Below are 21,489 nucleotides of genomic sequence, written 5' to 3' on the forward strand. Positions count from 1 at the left end.
CATCTCGTGATCAACTTGAACGCCAGATGAATTATCCTCTCAATCGACACTAGATTGTGATGAAATTTGTTGAGTTACTTCGACGAGTTCTTGTTTGTTTCAAGGTTTAGTCTCGTGATGGCTTAAACAAAGGTGATTTAAGAAAAAAACTTAGACACTCTTGAAGTTCAAATTACAACATACCCATCTTATAAAACCTTTTCATTAAAAAAAAATTTGAAAGAATACACACAAAAAACTTATAATAAAAAAACCATCTTATAAAACCTTTTCATTAAAAAAAAATTTGAAAGAATACACACAAAAAACTTATAATAAAAAAACATTTAATCTAGCAAGGAACCCATCCATCCGATCCGAGATCTCTCGAGCACTGTAAATTCTATAATTTCTCTTCCCATAGCTCCGACACGATAGCATATGCCCTCCCTCCCGTACCACAAAATCTTTACTTTCTCGCAGAATTTCAACATATCGATCTATAATAAAGATTATTAATCGAAATACATGGATACTTTCCAACAATTTTCACTCCAAGCCATACATTACATTACAGCTCAAAAGAACAAACAAAAGAGAATGAAATAATTTAGTGAATCAAGAGAGCAAGAAAACATAGGTCCAAAAACCAAGATTTTAGTATTACCTTGATCTAACAAGTGAAATTAGTAGCAACAGTGTGATATACAAATGTTTTTTTTTTTTGCAAGGAAATTGTCTTCTGTTAAACAATGCAAACAAGTTATCATTAATAAGAACTTTCACAGTTACCATTCAGTTCACAATCAGTAAAGTTTACTCATGGCAGCAGGCAGCAAAACTGAAATATGCTCATAATCGAAGCCTTACGAGTAACATCGGCAATGAAAGAAGGGATAGTTCGAGTAACGGGCATGCATTGTAGAACTTAAAGGGAAAACCATGAACCCATACTTGGACATCAACAGGATGCTGCAAGAAACTATAGATTATGTTTCACTAAAGTTGAAAATAATGCGTGAAAAGTTCAATGTAACAAACTTGGCCCAACAGTAGATGCACGGATTGCAAATAACAAGGAAACAAAGCTGCCACTCGCAACTTACTCATAACACTTGTTTCTGTACCATATTGAGCAATGAAGCCTCATCTCCCACTATCAACAACCAATGAAGCCATCTCCCACCATCATACCAAAAAGTATTAGTTGAAATTATCTTGTCAGATCCCACACAGATTGGAGAGAGGAATGAGGGACAGGAGGGGCGCTGGGCCTTGAAGGAGGTGGATTGTAAGATCTCATTATCGGTTGGAGAGGGGAACCAAGTATTCTGTATAAGGGTGTGGAAATCTCTCCCTCAGACGTGTTTTAAAAGCCTTGAGGGGAAGCCCAAAAGGGAAAGCCCAAGGAGGACAATATCTGCTAGTGGTGGGCTTGAACTATTACAAATGGTATTAGAACTAGACACCGAGCGGTGTGCCAATGAGGCGCTAAGCCTCAAAGAGAGGTGGACACTAGGCAGTGTGCCAGCGAGGATGTTTAACCTTGAAGGGGTGTAGATTGTCAAATCCCACATCGATTGGAGAGGAACGAGGACGCTAAGCCTCGAAGGGGGTAGATTGTGAGACCCCACATCGGTTGGAGAGGGGAACAAAACATTCTTTATAAGGCTGTGGAAACCTCTACCTAGCAGACGCGTTTTAAAAATCTTGAGGGGAAGTTCGAAAAGGAAAGCCCAAAGAAGACAGTATCTGCTAGCGGTGGGCTTGGACTGTTACAAATGGTATCTGAACCATACAGGGCGGTGTGCCAGTGAGGACGCTAAGCCCCAAAGGGAGGTGGACAAAGTGTGGAGTGCCAGCGAGAACGTTTGGCCCCAAATGGGGGTGGACACCAGGCGATGTGCCAGCGAGGACATTGAGTCCTGAAGAGATCTCACATCAATAGAGGAACGAGTTCCAACGAGGATACTGAGCCCCAAAGGCGGTGGATTGTGAGATCCCACATCAGTTGGAAAGGGGAACGAAGCATTCTTTACAAGGGTGTGGAAACCTCTCCTTAGCAGACGCGTTTTAAAAACCTTGAGGGGAAGCCCAAAAGGAAAAGTCCAAAGAGAACAATATCTACTAGCGGTGGGCTTCGGCAATTACATATCTTCACAATTATAACATTCTACCCATCCTCAAAATTTTGTAAGCTCATAATTCAACGTTGAAACTAAAACTTCAAAGAAAACTACACCGACCTATTAAAATTTACTTTTTGGGCCAAAAGAAATTCACTCTTTATAAGATCGGAAATCTAGAATTGCATAAAGAACTTAGCAAAAATAGCGAGTCTAATAAAACAGTAGAGTATAAAGCCAGAAAGCCAATTAACCCTCACCAGAATGCCTTGAATATTGTTCTCAACTTGTTAAGAAAATGGCAGTAGGATTCCCAGGGGATGGAGGATTCTGAGTCAACAATGAAGCCAAAGCACCGGCTTTTGCAACAGCATCTGGATCAGATGCACACAAAATCTCCACCTCTTCCAAACCTATTTGCCTCTTGATCAACTCCAAGTTCTCTCTAAGGACGTCCATCTCCCCAAATGGAAGCTTCAAGTCCAAGGCCTGAACCCCAAGTGCAGCAGCCTCATCCTTCTTAAACCTCAAGAATGGCATACATTGCTTCTGTGTTTTTTTAAAATCTGCTGCCTGCCCAACTGAACTGTTCTGTAGTGCCTCCATTATTTCACTATCTGGTGCAAACGTACGTCTAGTCGTGTCAAATTTACTTCGGAGTATCCTTAGGCATTCTGCTTTCCATCCGTCGAATTGCTCGTTCACATATACCAAGCCAGTTAATTTCTTGTCCTCAATCACCATTGTAACAGGAGCACCCTTCTTGTTGCCCTTTTTAGATCCTAAAAGTTGCTTTTGAAGAAGCTTCCTCATCAAAACTATTGAGTCTTGGAGATATTTGTTCGCAATTTTGAGAGTTAAATCAGGAGAATCGGCCAAAGGCCAGCCAGAATTAATAACAAATCCTTCTTTCTTCAACATTTCCCTCCAAACATATTCTGCATAGTGTGGACAGATTGGAGTAATAAGTCGCGTCTGGACATCCATAAAACGGAAAACCAAATCACGATTCATGCCTCCAGCGCCACATGAAAACCTGTACTCGTCCCTAGCTGCTTGGAGATCATAAAAACCGGTCTTCAGAGCTTCCCGAAACATGTAATCCTTGTAATTTTTCTCGGTCGTTCTAACAGCTATATTAATTTCGTTTTCAAATACCCGATCAGCATAAGTTGATGGAGGGCCTGTTCTAAGGAATGAAGCAGAATCAGCCTGTAGAATATCTTCCATCCATGCAATTTCTTTAGTCAAACGTAATATTGCAGCATTTGCAGTCTCAAAAACAAAATTTGCATCATCGACACCATCGCCAGCATCAGCCAATGAGAATCGTGTGGCATCGGCAGAAAATTCTTCGATTGCCTGACGCAGAGTTCTAAAATTCCCAGTAGACTTGGACATCTTTTCAGAATTAAGCATGATGTGCCCATTACATCTGAACCCACGAGGCCAATGGTGCCTTGGCATAATTGCAGCATGATTGTAAATACAGAATGTCAAGTGATTCTGAATAAGATCTTTTCCAGAAACCCTAAGATCAAATGGATACCAATACTCAAACTCCTGTTTCATCTTATTAAGAACCGACTGTGAGATACCAGTTGATTTTGGTTCTGCAGCACCACAAAAGATAAAATCCCACACTTCATCGGTCATCTGCTCAGGCTTGATTGCAGAGGCATCTGATGCATACAAGTCCCCATTATGCAAAAAGTGAGCAATGGTGTAGTAAGCCATGTAAATGGTGGAATCAGATAATGATTCAACTAGAAATTGTTCATCCCAAGGGATACGAGTTCCAAGGCCAAAACTTCGCGAGCATGCCCACTGGTTGAGCCAACTCAGTGTGTGCTCAAATCCATGCCGTGTCTCATCAGAAAACAGATCCATGTTGGCCAAGCACTCTTCAGCCAACTTCTTCCATTCTGATTCCCCATATGTGATGTACCTGTTAGGAATACCATTAGAGTAGAAATTAGAATCATTGTTAGGTCAATAATGATATGCTTAATCATTAACTAAAAGAGTTGGTTATAGCCATAGGTGATGGTCACCATTGATCAGTAAGAGCTACAATGCACTCATCTCCAGACCGGGAGATAACACGCTTCTCAGGTTCACTATATGGGATAGCTTCACCAGTTTCAATTAGCTTGCTCCGAATCAAAGGCTTTGCTTCCTGCACTTTCCTTCCAGCAAATTCACCAACAATTAGTGTTCCATCAGTAAATCCTTTCAAATACGTCAATCTTTTAGCTTCAGCAAGCTTGTCCTTCTCATTCTGACTTTTAATTTTTAAATCCAAGCAAACTTTTTCAGCAGCTCTGTCTCCAAATTCTGGGATATCAATAATGGGAACAATATCATATGGAAGCACCCATTCATCTTTAACGCCATACTTGGCCCTAAGAGCTGGTTTTGATTTTAAATCATGCATGGCCATATAATCATCAGGAGCATCACTAGGTACACTGGTCACGATACCAGTTCCCTTATCTGTGAGAATTGTAAGCATGGGAAGAGCATAAATGATCTCATTAAAGGCTAGAGGGGACTTCAATGGGAGGCCTATCAAATCATTGCCAGTCAACTGAATCAAGCAAGTTGGTTTTTCAGGAATCCTAGAAAATCTCTGATAGGCTAAGTTAAGGGCAGCTCGTTCGGTAATAATAAATACATCAGTATCATTAATTTCAAATGCTCCATATTTACCCTCAGGTAGTACCCATGCATTTGTTTGACCATACATGGTCTCAGGTCTCAACGTTGCAGCAGCTAGAAACACTTTCCTACCCTCCAACACTCCCAATTTAGGAGGAAAAGGAGCCACAACCTCCATCTTAATCAGTGTGTAATCCTGTGGTAGAACCCCTTCACCAGATGCTCTATCGTGATCTGCACAGGGTTGGCCATCCAAGGTTGAATATATAGCATATCTGACATCTTTCACAATCTTCCCCATAGATTTCAACTTTCGCATTTGCCACTGTACAAATGAATTAAAAAATGGATTCATATCAGTGGTAATAAAAGATCGTCTCCAATCACAACCTAAACCAAAAGCCTTAAGATCCTCCATAGCCACAGGAGGAAAGAATGTCAACCAATTATAAGGATTTTGGAACTTGGATATCTCACTATCAGACAGACCAAAACTGCGCATGATTTCCCACTGGTACATCTGTCCACTTGACTTAGAAGCTGCCTTAGATTTCTTGCCCTTGAATTTGTCAGGTAATGTTGGATTACCTTCATTTGTATCCTCAGCTTCTGCTTTCAAGCTTTCTTGCTCTTCTGTTTGAGAAGGGAAGACAGGTGGATCACCAAACTGTTGGATTTCCCTAGCAAGCTTATCAGCAGAGGCCTTGATAGGCATTCCTGTGCAGTGGAAACCAAATGGTAATAGGACGTTTGCACCTCTTAGCCTGTGATATGCTGCAGCAAACTCCAATTTTGAAACGGAAAAGGCATGACCAAGATGCAAAAATCCATTCATATAAGGAAAGGGGAAATTTCCAAAGAACTTCTCGTCCGCTTTAGGTGGTGTTTCACATGCTTCTGCTCTAAAAACATCATTCTCTTCCCACAAAACTCGAACCTTTGCTTCAATATCTCGGAGACTGTCCCTCCGGGCAAAGCTTTTCCCACTCTCTGATGCCATGTCTGTAAGACTGAAAAATCTGCAGGCATCAAAAGCATCATAAGTACACCATAAGAAGCACTCTAAAAATTTAAGGCATACAGAACATTTACACGGAAAGCAAGTAGGTCAAGTTCCATTAATTCACCTAATAAAAGAACTTTCATGTGTCATTTAAAACTTGGCATATCGTGTGTATGTACATATTTCAGAAACCACTCCCATTTAAAAGGGTGACAGGAAAGGTGCATATTCGAACTCAAATCTATTCAACTTTGATCCTAATTTAAGGGACTATATGTAAAGAGTGACAAGAAGTACCATTTAAAAATTAATTAATCTCCAATAGATACAAGGGACCTCACTTCTAACCATCATTTTAACCATTGTCTCTCAACCATTATAATTATTAGGCTAAATTACACCGTTGCTCCTTGAGTTTTTGCATGTGGTCTGAGGACCAATTCGACATAGGTGGAAACTCTTGGACCAGAATTGTAATTTACTCTAACTATTTAGATTGAAAAATTAAATAGGTACAACTTCCAAAGTTCTATTTCCATCTATCTTGAAACATGAAGGGATAGAATTTCATAACCACAAAACACAAAGAAAGTAAATCTTAGGAGTGCACATGAAGTCTAGCCTATAAACTCACGTGTACCACGCCACTGTATACTACAAGATAACTTCATAACCCTACAAATTATTGATGACCAAACATCAAATTATATTTTAAAACAATATATGACACAATTACATAGCAAAGTAGTAATTTTATCTACTTCACACTTGTTTCCGGTTCAACAAGATATTTGGAGATGGGGGACACGAGCTTCAGATCTCTTAGTTGAAAGCATATGCTTTACCCAGTTCAGCTATGCTCAGGTTGACTACTCCACACTCATTTTAGTCGGTGAAAAAAGTATTTAATCTTGGAAAAAATTATCCCATAAAATAATTCATTTGACACACAAAATGAAGAATGGACCGCAAGTGAACCAAATACCTGAATATCCTAACTGGTCTAGGTAGCCATGTATGTTAATTCAATCCATGAACTGGGTCATTCCCTTGACATTTAAAAGTCAACAACATAAACGAGGCTTAAACCCACATTCACCAATGAAATTCATCCCTCCCCAAAGTAGAAAAGAAAAAATAACCACACACACAAAGTAGTATTAGAACAAAACCTTTACAAACTCCCAGATTTGAAGTCTAAAGGGGGAACTTCAAAGGAGGAAGTGACAAAGGGAGACAAAAAGGTATGTCAATACCTTATATTCAGAACAGAGCAACGGTTCGTGGAGAATGGCAAAAAGCTCTTCGCGGAATGAGAAAAAGCCAGTGAGAGACTAGTAAATTATTAAACTAACGACAGATGGAGTATGCTTACCCTGTAAATCAAATGCTTTTGACAATGAGAAGAATTATATATTACAAAAGAAGCTTAAAAACACAAAAATAAATATTTGAATGCTGCAAATAACGAGTAGTAATAAAAATAAGACAACCAAAAGAGACTAAAAAACATAAGAACAGAGAAGAAAACAAAATGGATTAGAAAAAAAAAATGTTCAATTACAAATTTAGTCCTGAATTTGAAGATTGACTAATTGGCACCTGACATTTCAAACTTACAAATTTAGTTCAGAACTTCGATATTTTTTAAAATTCATGATCGATCTACTAGACCCATAAATATAGAGTTTAGACAAACACAAAATTCATATTTATATGCAATAGATCAATTAGTTTTTAAAAAATCCGAATCTGTCGGAAAGGTGTGCCAGCGCAGTTCAGCAGACAGGGAGATTGAAAGAGAAGAAAGAAAAATCGATGCCAATGGATGAGACTGCGGCGGAGAGGGCGTACTAAAAAGAATCAGTGCCGCAGGTGAAATATCACACACACATTCTGAAATAAAGTCCCAAGTACTTGCATAATCTACCAACATCATGGAGCTAAAACAATTAAACACGGAGGCAGAACAAATAAATTACATAGAAATGATAATTGAGAGAGCATAAATCACATGAAATTGACTTCTTAGTGAAAAAACAATCATACCAAGAAGAAGGAGAAAGGAAATGGTTGAGATTTGAGCCTACAAGCTGCAATACCAGACGTCTTGATAGAGAGTGACAGTAGGCCGCCGTCCGATACGCCGGAAGGCGGTGGTTGCCGGTTGGAGGTTTTACAAGCTTGCAACGGATGTGGAGGGAGAGAGGCTGAGCGGAAATGGAAAGATAGAAATTAGGGCAAACTTCAAAAATAAAATAAAATAAAAATAATAAATAGAATCGGATGCAACTTTTCGATAGTCTTAGCAAAATTAAATACTTTATATCAATTTTGACTTTTTAATATATAGTTTAATATTTTGACTATTTTCGGGTTGGGTTCGATTGTCCGTTTTTTATAATATTTTTTAAAATTTTATTTATTTACGATGCATGTTACATTAACATATAAATCTCATAAAGTTCAAACATCGAGCGTTTACTAGTCACGATGTATCACTAACATCGGTTATAAACGTTAAATATTCTTAATTTTTTTAAAAGGTGACATTAGTTTCAGGTTGGTCGAGAGCATTATAGTACTTGTCGAGTGATTTTAACATTTACTAAGACTCGTCGACCATTATAATGCTTAAAGGGACATAATACTCATGTGCCTGAGCTTGAGTTTATATTTTAACCTTTAACGCATGGAAAGGGGTGCACTGTTAGCAAGCACCTGACACTATCCTCGAAAATCCATTTTTAAAAAAAGACGTCCGAGACATTCGTCTTACAGTGCTCACTCACTCCATAATACTCACATGTGTCAAGGGGTAGCTCGCTCAAGCCATGAGACCTAGGAATGTTGAAAAGCTAACACCATGTCTCTCCTATAGTACATTCTAAGACATTTTACGTCATTTTAATAAAGAGCCCTACACCAACGTGAAGCATCTATCTGATGTCCGATTGACATCAAATTTGTTGAGTTTACATGTTTCACTATACGAACTTAACTACAGAGTCGCTCATCGAATGTCATGATGAATCCCTAACTTTTGAGGTGATGGTGAAGGGTGTCACAATCGCACTCTTGATGGCAGCGAACTTGCGATTGTGCGGCACTCACTTTCCAACGACAAGTGAGCTAAGCCAATTCGTTCTTGCGTCATCTACGGCCAAGCGACGTATACTCGAACCTCTGGCCTCGGTTTAAGAGAAGGTTTTAGAAAACGAGGGCAGAAAGAGATTTTTGAAAGAGACGTTATATAAGCAAGCAAGAGAGTAACAACAACGGCTTATAGTATATAACCTTGGGTAGGGAGAAGTTGACAACTAGTCATATCCCCCTATAGTACATTCTGAGGCATTTTATGTCTGGCAGACCTGGATATGATTTTTCCGAAACGTTATACTCCCTAGAAATACAAAAGGAAAACACTAGAACATGGAAAGACATAAAGGGTTTGGCTTGTCATGGGCATACGGTCATGGACAACACGTATTGGACGAGCATGACCGTGGCAAAGGGCACCATCTAACCCAATTAAACTTGCCTCTTACACACTTAATAATACTCTTTTATATTCTTATTGACACGTATATTATCCTCTTTGGGCTTTCTCTTTCGGGCTTCCCCTCAAGGCTTTAAAACGCGTCTGCTACAGGAAGGTTTCCACACCCTTATAAAGGATGTTTTGTTCTCCTCCCCAACTAATGTGGGACATCACAATCCACCCCCTTCAGAGCCCAGCGTCCTTGCTGGCACTCGTTCCTTTCTCCAATCGATATGGGACCCCCTTCAAATCCACCCCCTTTGGGGCCAGCGTCCTTACTGGCACATCGCCTTGTGTCTACCTCCTTATAAAGGGTGTTTTGTTCTCCCCCAACCAAGGTGGGACATCACATTCACATTCTACTTGGTATGTTAGATAATTCACCATCTTTCTCGATGACATTAAGACGTTTTTGCTTGTGGAAGTCATAATCTACTTTTTTCTTAGTACGATTGTGTGATGTGACTGTTGGATGATGGAAGTCCCACATCGACTAATTTAGGGAATGATCATGGGTTTATAAGTGAGGAATACTAACTCCATTGGTATGAGGCCTTTTGGGGAAGCCCAAAGCAAAGCCATGAGAGCTTATGCTCAAAGTGGACAATATCATACCATTGTGGAGAGTCGTGTTCGTCTAACATGGTATCAGAGCCATGCCCTAAACTTAGTCGTGCCAATAGATTGATAAATCCTCAAATCCTCAAATATCGAACAAAGAACTCCTAAAGAAAAGGAGCCAAGCCCCTCCTCGAAGGCAGTCAAAAATGACTAAGACTCCAAAGGAGTCGAGCCTCGATTAAGGGGAGGCGCACTTTGTTCGAGGGGAGGTGTTGGATGATGGAAGTCCCACATCGACTAATTTAGGGAATGATCATGGGTTTATAAGTGAGGAATACTAACTCCATTGGTATGAGGCCTTTTGGGGAAACCCAAAGCAAAGCCATGAGAGCTTATGCTCAAAGTGGACAATATCATACCATTGTGGAGAGTCGTGTTCGTCTAACAGTGACGAGACTCATCCAAACAAAGTGGCTTCCTCTCAATGACCGGCCACTTGCATCCATTATGGCCGCCTAGGAACACAATTTGATTTTGATTCAAATTCAATTTTGAAAATATAAATTGCATTTGAAAGGAATTACCTCAAAATCAAATCAACTTCCAATTAGATTTTAATTAGGTATGGATTTAATTCAAATTGGTTTAGCTTGAAATCAAGAGCTTGTCAACTTTCAAATTCAAAGTTTTAGCATAATCAAATTTTGTATCGCAAATTAAATTTTCATAAAAATCCTCTCTTCCAAATCCAAATAAATTTGGAATAAAATCTGAGAATGTTCTCAATTTTGTCTCAAAATTATTATTATTATTATTATTATTTGTTGAGAAATTCAAGCCATCTAAATTTTATATCAAATATATAAATTTTGATTACAATGATAATTTAATTCAATTCAAGACAAAGTTGTGCTTTCAACCAAAATTACCTAGGAATTCAAATTGGAATTAAAATCCTATTGAAATTGAAGTCAAAATTGGTTGTCAAATAAATAAATATATATATATATATGTGTGGCCCATCAATCAGAAATTGATCTTAAATTGGATTAGATTGGATCTAATCTCAAATTTGAAAAGTTCGTTAAATTGGTGACTCAAGCAATCCGATTCATAACTTAACTCAACCATCTATTTTCAAGTTGATTATATTGTTAGGTTATTTTTTAATTATTTAAAAATATATATTTATCCATAATATATGTTTACATCAATAATTAAAACTTTATAAAAATCTAGCACTAATCTGTTACAAACGTCAAATATTTATAATTTTTATTATAAATTTAAAAGTCTAGTAAAATAGAGTTGAGTTATAATTTTTTTTGGTGGGTTAAGTTAAATTTTTTTTTTGTTTCTACGAAATTTAACCCAACCTATAAAATTAAATTTGGAGACAAAAAAAAAAAAAAAGTGTCACTTGTCTCTTTATCGTGGCTATTCGATCGAGTGAGTGTAAGCTGGGTCAAATTGGGTCGTATAATATTTAGGCCCAAATTCAAATAAGCCCAAAATGGCCTTCTTAAATTATTGGGCCAACAGCCCGAAGAGATGAGCCCAAATGCATCAAAACCCACAATACCCGTACCATCTTCAAGGTTCATATTTTGAATTCACCGTAGAGAATCTCAAGATTAGGTTTTCATATTTGAAGCGGATGGGTAAGTAACGGATAAAAGCGGACAATATTTGATACCGGTTAGCTTGAACCGTTACAAATGGTATCAGAGCTAGACACCGGGAGGTGTGCGAGCGAGGACGTTGGGCCCCTAAGAGGGGGGTGGATTTTGAGATCCCACATCGACTAGAGAGGAAAACAAAGATACATAACGGGTCAAAGCGGACAATATTTACTAGCGGTGGGCTTAAGCTGTTACATAAACGTTCCTTGAAGACCTAACTACTTCGAATATCAAAAAAATTTCTTCTAGACTCAAACAATTGAATTTCAAGATCAAATACTCCAACCTCGAAGGAAACATATGTCTAATGAAAATCAAATATCAGATATCAAATTAAACTCACACAAAATCAAGTTTAAGGTTCAGAATTAAATTTATTTTGTAAATCTCGTATGACTCATTGATATCGTCTACAATATTATTCACCTAAATTCGTAAATAGTATCACATGCCACAACACGTTAATATCAGTCTTAATATTTAATAATTGAAAAACAACTGTGATGGCTCGAGTAGCTCTTCATTTAATTTCTCAATTGTCATTTCTTAAACGGGAAATTTTCTTATTCTGACATTATTTATATATATATTTAAAATATATTTTTCTTTCTCTCTCCTCTCGCTCACTTTCCTCATCGTCCTCGTTCCAACCAACGTTGCTCGTTACAAAGAAAAAAAAAGTGTTGGAACACTTGATGAGCGTCCTCATTGATCCAGATTCATAAATTTTTTTAGTTTCACGGAGCGTATTGTTGAGATTGTTGGGAAGAAACCCATGTTGGCTTATTTAGGGAATGATCGTGGGTTTATAAGTAATGAATACATCTCTATTAGTACGAGACATTTTGGAAAAATTAAAAGTAAAACCACGAGAGCTTATACTCAAACTGGACAATAATATCATTGTGGAGGCCCATGATTTATAACAGATATGCAAACTCGAGAATCAAAACCTAACCCAGATAAATTTACCGTCCACTTGAAAATCATATAAGCTTCGTGATCAGTTTGATTCAATTTTTTTTATGTAATCGAGCTGGTTACATATAAATTTAAATAAATTACACATAAATTATTATTATTTATTAATAAGCATTTTCCAAGTAGGAAAATAACTGATTTGGCCTTTGATGAGAGATTACATGGTAGGGAGGGGAATAGCACCAAAACTTACCTTCATAAAGTCATCCATGCATGTAGGAGAGAAGGAAAAAGTATTCCAACGAACTTGCCAAAATAATTTATTGGATTGAAGAGACGTATTCTAACCACACGTTAATTGGGTCGGTTTCGATTTCTATTGAATTTATAAATTTGTATGAGATTAAATTTTTCACGAGATATATATCATTAGGGTTCGGTCAAAATCTCGTTTTACCCCTGTAGTTATATAGCTTAAATACCATTATTCCTCTAATGAACGTTTTATTTATGATTCAATTATAAGTCGATTTTTTTAGGCAGGTGAGAGGGTGGACTCCATTGCTCGTGCCTCACAATATACTTACTCATCTACTTTCCCGAGAAAGAGCGAATTCTATTTTGTGAGGCAATGCTTCGAGCTTCCTATTTTGTAAATCTCCAAAATTGTAGACTTAATTGAATTAGCTACAAGCAAACACTCTCATCCGTGCAAACAAATGCTCACATACACAAGAGTTCGTAACTCACTAAAGATTTAGATTGAGTTGCATACGATCATCTTGGAAAATATTTATCTTATCGATGAATGACTTTCTATACAGTGATTTAGATGATTTGGATGACACATTTAATCTTTTGTAAATGGGTCATTGTAACAGCTTAAGTCACTGTCTGTGTTTGGCATGTTATGTATCGTCGTTAGCCTCATAATTTTAAAATGCGTCTACTAAGGAGAAGTTTTCACACCCTTATACGTTTTTCTTTCCAACCAATGTGGGATTTCACAGTTATAATAGAAATATTTATTTTTAAATGACGTACGTGCGTACAAAGGATGAAAGCTTTTCATAAGTGAAATGCATAAAGAGAAACATATATGTGAGATTTGTATTTCTACATACAGTGTACTTGCTAGAGGTCTTAGGTGTGTCACGTGTCACAAAGACTTTTCCTTTTTGAGCATGTGTGGCTCAACGTTGAACGAGATACCTAAATAGGAAAGTTTCAAATACCAATACAAAATTTTGAATAGAAATAGTCGGGATGAGCCCCACACTGACTAATTTAGGAAATGATAATGTGTTTATAAGTGAGGAATACTGTCTCGATTGGTATGAGAGCGAGTAGACAATATCATACCATTGTGGAGATCAGTGATTTCGAACATAGCTTTACATGTAGGGACAAAATTAAATTTTGTATATAATAAATTTTAATATTATTTTTTTAAAACATTAATATCCAATTAAAAATTTAAATATCTTTTAAACTTTTTAAAAATTTAAAATTTTATTATAGCGACTAATACTACTAATAATAATAATAAAACAAACATTCAGCCACACGCCAATAGCGTCTCTCTCGTCAATGGCATTTTTGTAATTTTCATTAAATGCAAGGGGTAATATAGTAGTTTCATCTAGTTGAAACGCATACATATCGGTATATACCCCGTGCCCTCTGCGAAAAACGTTTTTGTCGTTATTTCACTTATCCACTTGAATTATTATTTATTCATTTTTATTATAATTATTGTGGTTTATCTTCATAATTCATTTAACTTTTATTTGAATATTTCCTAATACAAATTATTTATTTAATTATTTTTTTATAAAAATTAAAAGTATTTAATTTTTATCTCTTAATTATAAAATTTATAAACACTATTTTTAATTATTAAAAAAAACAGTACTTAAAAAAAATAATTTTTGTTTTTTTTACTAATAATTTAAGTGTTTTTAAAAATTATAAAATAAAAAATAAAATCATTATTAGATGAGTCATAGTCGTTTAGAAGTTTCTGTTTTTTGAATTGGCTAAGAATTAAAATATTTCTATAATAATATCGCCAAAAAAATAATTGGAAATAAATATTTATGAATTTTTAAAAATTAATAATAATAAATTGCTTGGTTATGGTGACCAAAATACCAATTAAACCCTTTTTTTTATTTCCATTTTCATATTTAAAAAAAAAATTAAATTCCATGTTCGAAAATATTAATTAATAATTCAAATACATAAAATCGTCCACAATTTTACGGGCGAATTCTCCTACAACCACCAGTTCTTTGCCTTCTCAGCCTCAGTCCTCCATCATTCTCAAACTTTCCTCTCAAATCGGAGGCTGATTTCTCTTTCCGGATTCAGAATCTCAAGCTTGTATGTGTTGTTTTATCCACTTATTTCCTTGTTTGTGAATTATCCAGGATGAATTTGAGGTGTTTTTGCTGTTTTTCCGGTTCTTATTGTGGAATTTTTGTTTACTTTGACGAGTCAAGAGTAATAATCCATCATCTTGAACCGAGTCGGAGACTTATTTCTCTTTCAAATTCGTATTTTACCGTGCTTGTAAGAGTTGTTTTCTTCACTGATTTTTTCAGGATGAATTTGAGGTGGTTTTTGCTATGTTTTCCGATTCTTATTATGGAAATTTTTGTTTGCTTTGACGAGTGATGAGTATTCGTGTTTGAAATTACAAAGTTGAGCGTGTGGCATGCACTGGATTTTGTAATTTTTTTAAATAACCTTTTCTAGCACATTGGATTCTGAAGTTTACGAGTGGTTTTGTTTTTATTTCTTTCTGTTTCGATTCTCGTTATGGTAACGTAGTTATGGTTTTCAGTCGGAGGCTTTTGTCTCCAAGTATTTTTGAGATGGTTGTTCTATGACTTGAAGGAGTTTCTTGAGTTTTCTCGTCTTCAATTTATGTTTTGGGGCTGAGTTGGATTTTGATCAATCTACGGTTTGTTGTAGTGAAGATCGTCATCGGAAATGGCTTCTGCCGGAACGTTACCGTCGCACCTTTCGGGATTGAAAGGCGGAAATGTGAACTTGGGATTTGCCAAGCGGTTGGAATCAGTAAAAGTCTCCGATTTGAAGAGCATTAGGTCTCGTGGAAGAAAGGTTTTGATTATACGGAATTCAAATCCTGGCTCTGATATTGCGGAGCTTCAGCCTGCCTCGGAAGGAAGTTCTCTCTTGGGTAAAATTTTAACCATGCATGTGGAGTATTTAGCCCTCGTCTTATCCATCTTTTACCTGATTTTTGGTGGCAAATAAAGGAGATGAAAATCAAATATGGATTTTACTTTTGTTGACTTATCATCTGGCTTCGACTGGAATTGAGAGAGAAATGGTGTTATTTTAAACAGGTTCATGGCACACTTTACGGCAGTGAGAGAATTTGAAACTAATAAGGAACATATGGCTTAAATCATCTCTAACCCCAAAAGTTTATGATAATTGATAAGAGTATGTTTAACATACAGATAGGGAGAAAATCACGATAGATTAGTTCAAACACGTGAGCTCCGATTCTAATAAGTAAATTTTTCAATGTACATCCTGAACAATATTGTATTTTTCATATGGATATACTGAGTGCCGATAGAATTAGTAGAGACATTGGCTACCCTATCCAAAGACAAAAACAATGAGGTGAAATACGAGTCATAAAGATTTGTTTTTGTAACCTATTGTTGCATATTAGAATTGATCACTGAATCATGATGACTTCGACGAACCCTCATCTCAAACATGATGAGATCTAAGGAACGTAGTAATGCATGACACACGTGTTCCACTAAATGATGTTCACAAATTAGTTTTGTTTTTACCCATGTTTCAATTTCTGAAAATGCTAAAGATGAAATGTTATTTAAGAATGTCCTAAATGTACTTTAAAGTTTGGTTTTGCTTTATTTGATAATCACCATCCCTTGCAGTTCCCCGACAGAAGTACTGTGAATCTGTTAACAAAACAGTCAGGAGGAACACACGGACAGTGATGGTTGGGAATGTTGCTCTTGGTAGTGAGCATCCTATAAGGATTCAAACAATGACAACAACTGACACCAAAGATGTTGCTGGAACAGTTGAACAGGTCCTTTAGCATTTCTTCTATTTCAGCTATGTTTTCATTTTGCAATCCCTTCATCAGTGCTCTAACAATAAAAACATTCTTTGATTACTTATTTTATTGTGAGATGTTGTAGTGAATGGATTATGAGTATCACCACGATCGATGCTGAACATGTTGAAACCTCATAATTAAATGATGAATTGTATAATCAAGTAATAAAAGTTCTTGTTGTAGCTTTGTCCAAATTCTTCTTGATTTCTTCTCATGGACAATATGGATGATGGAGTCTACAGAAACTAAGAAAGACATCGACATAATCATAGTTTATATTGTCATATCATGTACTTTTATATGATTTTAAGATGACCGATTTGTGTTAGTAGGTCATGAAAATAGCCGACAAGGGAGCAGATATTGTTCGGATAACAGTTCAAGGGAAGAAAGAAGCAGATGCATGTTTTGAGATCAAGAACACCCTTGTGCAGAAAAAGTAGGTTTAATGTAATACATTGGACATTTTTGGAGATTGGTTTCCTCAATTTATGATTTCTCTGAAAATTCTATTTTGCAGTTATAATATACCTCTGGTTGCCGATATTCATTTTGCTCCTTCTGTTGCATTGAGAGTTGCCGAGTGCTTTGATAAAATTCGTGTAAACCCTGGAAATTTTGGTATGCTATTTATCATACTAACATTCTGCAAAATTTCTTCAGAAAAATTGTTCATGTGTCAAGTTCATGTTTTATTCAGCTGATAGGCGGGCTCAATTTGAACAGCTAGAATACACAGATGATGATTATCAAAAAGAACTTGAGCATATTGAGGAGGTAAAACCTTTTTGTGTGTGTGTGTGTGTGTGTTTTTCTAGTACATGTTGCTTAAGCGTATTACAAATATTGTATTCCTCGGAATCAGGAAAAAATATATACAAAAGGCATGTGTTACTAGTTAGCCATATGGTCACGATAATCTATGACACGACCAAATTCTATGTTATTTTTACTTTTTGTTTAGTAATTTATGAATTTTGCGATAATGAACCCAATTTTATCTCAAGTAATGGGGTTGGTGATTTTTTTCCTATTTTAATTGTGAAAGGTTTTTACTCCGTTAGTTGAAAAGTGTAAGAAGTATGGAAGAGCAATGCGCATTGGAACAAATCATGGCAGCCTTTCAGATCGGATAATGAGCTACTTTGGTGATTCTCCAAGGGGAATGGTGAGCAATTTTCCTCTAAATTCTTATACATAACCTTTTTTCATGATTTCCTTTTTGATATTAGCTTAGGGATGCCCTTGATAAAAGTTATTCCACATCCTAATAGGTTGAATCAGCATTTGAGTTTGCAAGAATTTGCCGAAAGTTGGACTTCCATAATTTTGTCTTCTCCATGAAAGCAAGCAATCCAGTAATTATGGTCCAGGCATATCGTTTACTTGTAGCTGAAATGTATGTCCAAGGCTGGGAATATCCTTTACACCTTGGAGTTACTGAAGCTGGAGAAGGTGAGGACGGACGAATGAAGTCTGCCATTGGCATTGGGACCCTTCTTCAGGTATTCTGTCACCAAATGGAGTTATGATCGTCCTTCTATATCTGATGATTGCCTTTCACCCTGTTATCTGATGCACAAATTGTATGTGAACTCTGAATCCAGATATCACTAGGTTTTCATTTTCAAACCCTACTGCAAAATAGACTAATTTCATTAGAACAATGCTCGATGCATGCACCTTTACTAACTCTTTTTAGATTTCTAGTTTCTTGTAAAGAATCTGTAGTCAATTATCTTTCAGTTCTCCACAAATTGCGTTCACATGATGGTGGTTAGGTTGATCACATACACAAAGGAATACGCACATGTAAAAACCATATCATTGTGCGGCATTTAGTAAATGTTTTCTGTTGTGCAGGATGGTTTGGGTGACACTATTAGGGTTTCTCTTACTGAACCACCGGAGGAGGAGATAGATCCTTGCAGAAGGCTGGCAAACCTTGGAATGAGAGCAGCTGAACTTCAGAAAGGAGTGGTAGGACCCCCCCCCCCCCCCCCCCCCCCCCTTCTTTTTTTTTCTTGTTGTAGTTGTTGTGTGGTCAGTCTTCTATGTCCAATCACTTTAATCTGAATATTGTAAACACACAATTCCTTCCTTGTCTGTAGGTGCCATACGAGGAAAAACACAGACACTATTTTGATTTCCAGCGTCGATCTGGCCAGTTGCCCATTCAAAAGGAGGTCAGCTTTTTTCTTTTTTTATCATTCTACTCTGTCGTACTGCTTTCTGGACTTGGATTAAGAGAAATGCTTGATTGTTGTACAGGGTGAGGAGGTGGATTATAGAGGTGCTTTGCACCGTGACGGTTCTGTTCTCATGTCAGTTTCCTTGGATCAATTAAAGGTGCAATAGTCAAAACTTTCCTGACCTCAATTCCCATGGGGTATCTCAAGATTCAAAAGGTGGACTAATGGAAACTATCTAACTTCTTGTTTTCCTAACTCCAGATGCCAGAACTTTTGTACAAGTCTCTTGCAGCAAAGCTTGTTGTTGGCATGCCATTTAAGGTCTCATTTTTTTCTCTGTATAAAATAATCCATTTGTTTCAACCTTTTGGGTTCTTTTTCCTCACAGTTTTGTCAATATGGTTAGGATCTAGCGACGGTGGATTCAATCTTACTGAGAGAGCTTCCTTCAGTAGATGATGCTGATGCTGTAAGGACTTACTTTCAGTTTGTGATGTGTTGTTATTTATTTGTGGGGCCAATCAAAATTTGATATCTTCTGTTCTCATGATCAGCGTCTAGCCCTCAAAAGGCTGATAGACATAAGTATGGGTATTATAACTCCTTTGTCAGAACAACTCACAAAGCCATTGCCCAATGCCATGGCTCTGGTCACTCTCAAGGAGTTGTCCTCTGGTGTTCACAAACTTTTACCAGACGGTATGTTGCGCTACTTCCAATTCCAGTTAGTTTGCCCTGTTTCTAATTCAGTATATACATACATACATACATACTTACATATTGTTAAATTCCTTGCACATCCCATGTTAATGAATTCTCTCAGGCACACGCTTGGTTGTATCTGTACGAGGTGATGAATCGAACAATGATCTGGATGTCTTGAAAGAGATTGATGCAACAATGCTTTTTCATGATTTACCATATTCAGAAGACAAAGTCAGCAGAGTGCATGCTGCAAGGAGGTATAACAATATTCCTTTAACATCTTGTCAAATGCTATACTTTCCCTTGTTCAACATCTTGTCAAATGTTAATTTCAGGTTATTCGAGTACTTATCGGAGAACGGTCTCAGTTTTCCGGTGATTCATCACATTCAGTTTCCAAAGGGAACTCACAGGTAGATATAGTTGTTATTGTTGATTAACTTGATTATTATTTGAAGTGTTCAAGCAGTGAGTTTTATTTTTCCCTTACTACTTATAGGGATGACTTGGTTATCGGTGCTGGTTCGAATGCGGGAGCCCTTTTGGTGGACGGCCTCGGAGATGGTGTCCTATTAGAGGCCCCAGATAAGGACTTCGATTTCATAAGGAATACATCCTTCAATTTGCTGCAGGGCTGCAGAATGAGAAATACAAAGACTGTAAGAATTTTTCCGTCCATGAAATGAAATTTAGTGTTATTTCTCGATTACTAAATTTAGTGTCATTGCAGGAGTATGTTTCATGCCCATCTTGTGGCAGAACATTGTTTGACCTTCAAGAAATAAGTGCGGAAATACGGGAAAAGACATCACATCTGCCTGGCGTTTCTGTAAGTGGACATAGCTCTGTGTAACTCTCTTGAAATGATGTCAAAAAAACAAAATTCATTCTTGAAATTCCTTTCTTCCTCAATGTCATCAGATTGCAATTATGGGTTGCATTGTTAACGGTCCTGGGGAGATGGCTGATGCTGACTTTGGGTACGTTGGGGGTTCCCCCGGAAAGATCGATCTCTATGTCGGGAAGGTAATGGCTATCTTTTTTTTTATGCTTCAAAGTAGTCCAATCACTGTAATTATCAAAAACATTCAAACGGATGAGATTATTTGCTAAAACCACCACACCTAAATGGTCCTAAAATTCTCTGTTTATAATCATTTATAGAATCAGATAAACTACAAAGAAAATGGAAAGAGGATACAAGATATTTGCCTATAATAAAATGTCAAATATAATAGTTATGGTAAACCGTAATAAAAAGTTAAATATCATACAACATATTTGCCTATAATAAATGGTCAAATATGATACCTATAGTAAACCATAATTCAGGACTAAATATCTTCTTAGGGAATGGATTACTATTTCAGTTTGTGTAACAGTTCAAAATTTGAAATCATGAATTACAAACCATATCATGTAATTTCTCTCCCCCATTGTGTTTATAATGTATCTTCATTGTTGAAATATGAATGATATTGTAATTGTAACTTGATAAGAAGATGAATTTTCTACAGACCGTGGTGAAGCGTGGAATCGCTATGGAGAATGCAACCAATGCTCTAATTCAGCTGATAAAAGATCACGGTCGGTGGGTCGAGCCTCCTACAGAAGAATGAGAGAGACATAGGCATGGTATGGTAGTTCTGGTTTGGTAGGTAGGAGAGAAGAGAAAGAGGAGAGGCCACAGCTTTCGTATGTGTTGTAAGTGAATATAAAAGGGGTATGGAAAATTGGGTAATTGGTATGTTACTGACTCTATTTACTCCGTCACCAAATAATTCAGGTATAAAAGGGGTTATAATAATTCATCATAGAAACCTGCACATATGAATTGCAATTCTTTTTTAAATTTAGAACCTTAAGTTTAAGAATTTAAAAATGCTACTAGCCTAACTCAATCCAACCAAAAAGGTCATCTAACCCAATTCAGCTCCGGATAATTTTTTTGGGTTCGACTTACACCATATAAAATCCAAA

At 36.7% G+C, this 21,489-nt stretch overlaps 2 protein-coding genes across 10 annotated transcripts; one reads left to right on the forward strand and one right to left on the reverse strand.

Annotated features, from left to right (window-relative positions):
• Positions 1 to 568: 568 nt before the first annotated feature.
• Positions 569 to 8,029, reverse strand: LOC111784986 (leucine--tRNA ligase, cytoplasmic). 8 transcript variants are annotated; one of them, XM_087120448.1, is made up of 5 exons: positions 7,819 to 8,027; positions 7,026 to 7,145; positions 4,160 to 5,785; positions 2,366 to 4,053; positions 569 to 951 (listed from the first exon to the last, which is right to left on the reverse strand). In XM_087120448.1, the coding sequence occupies exons 3-4, from the start codon at positions 5,764 to 5,766 to the stop codon at positions 2,388 to 2,390; spliced, it is 3,273 nt and encodes a 1,090-aa protein (XP_086976574.1). In that variant the 5' UTR covers positions 5,767 to 5,785; positions 7,026 to 7,145; positions 7,819 to 8,027; the 3' UTR covers positions 569 to 951; positions 2,366 to 2,387. The 8 variants fall into 8 exon arrangements, with proteins under 8 accessions (XP_086976574.1, XP_086976573.1, XP_086976575.1 ...); XM_087120447.1 differs by having other exon boundaries at positions 569 to 961; XM_087120449.1 differs by lacking the exon at positions 569 to 951 and having other exon boundaries at positions 2,235 to 4,053; positions 7,872 to 8,029.
• A 6,685-nt stretch (positions 8,030 to 14,714) lies between these two features.
• LOC111783112 (4-hydroxy-3-methylbut-2-en-1-yl diphosphate synthase (ferredoxin), chloroplastic) lies at positions 14,715 to 21,329 on the forward strand. 2 transcript variants are annotated; one of them, XM_023663997.2, is made up of 20 exons: positions 14,715 to 14,859; positions 15,454 to 15,682; positions 16,425 to 16,582; positions 16,945 to 17,051; positions 17,133 to 17,233; positions 17,313 to 17,389; positions 17,661 to 17,780; positions 17,887 to 18,117; positions 18,476 to 18,592; positions 18,724 to 18,798; positions 18,884 to 18,961; positions 19,066 to 19,125; positions 19,211 to 19,273; positions 19,359 to 19,503; positions 19,628 to 19,766; positions 19,845 to 19,922; positions 20,009 to 20,168; positions 20,240 to 20,338; positions 20,431 to 20,535; positions 21,027 to 21,329. In XM_023663997.2, exons 2-20 carry the CDS (start codon positions 15,472 to 15,474, stop codon positions 21,126 to 21,128), a joined length of 2,226 nt encoding a protein of 741 aa, XP_023519765.2. In that variant the 5' UTR covers positions 14,715 to 14,859; positions 15,454 to 15,471; the 3' UTR covers positions 21,129 to 21,329. The 2 variants fall into 2 exon arrangements, with proteins under 2 accessions (XP_023519765.2, XP_023519766.2); XM_023663998.2 differs by having other exon boundaries at positions 15,459 to 15,682.
• The last annotated feature ends 160 nt before the right edge of the window (positions 21,330 to 21,489 follow it).

This window comes from Cucurbita pepo, chromosome 20 (genome assembly GCF_057944985.1).
Source record: "Cucurbita pepo subsp. pepo isolate OVF chromosome 20, ASM5794498v1, whole genome shotgun sequence".
Classification (NCBI taxonomy): Eukaryota; Viridiplantae; Streptophyta; class Magnoliopsida; order Cucurbitales; family Cucurbitaceae; genus Cucurbita; species Cucurbita pepo.

Bases quoted from the DNA above. Each gene is read 5' to 3' on its own strand.
- LOC111784986 (XM_087120448.1), bottom strand. From the start codon at position 5,766: ATGGCATCAGAGAGTGGGAAAAGCTTTGCCCGGAGGGACAGTCTCCGA. The intron at 4,054-4,159 runs GTGACCATCACC...TATTCCTAACAG, and splicing joins GTAGCTCTTACTGATCAATG to GTACATCACATATGGGGAAT.
- LOC111783112 (XM_023663997.2), top strand. From the start codon at position 15,472: ATGGCTTCTGCCGGAACGTTACCGTCGCACCTTTCGGGATTGAAAGGC. The intron at 18,799-18,883 runs GTCAGCTTTTTT...ATTGTTGTACAG, and splicing joins AGTTGCCCATTCAAAAGGAG to GGTGAGGAGGTGGATTATAG. The intron at 19,767-19,844 runs GTATAACAATAT...TGTTAATTTCAG, and splicing joins AGAGTGCATGCTGCAAGGAG to GTTATTCGAGTACTTATCGG.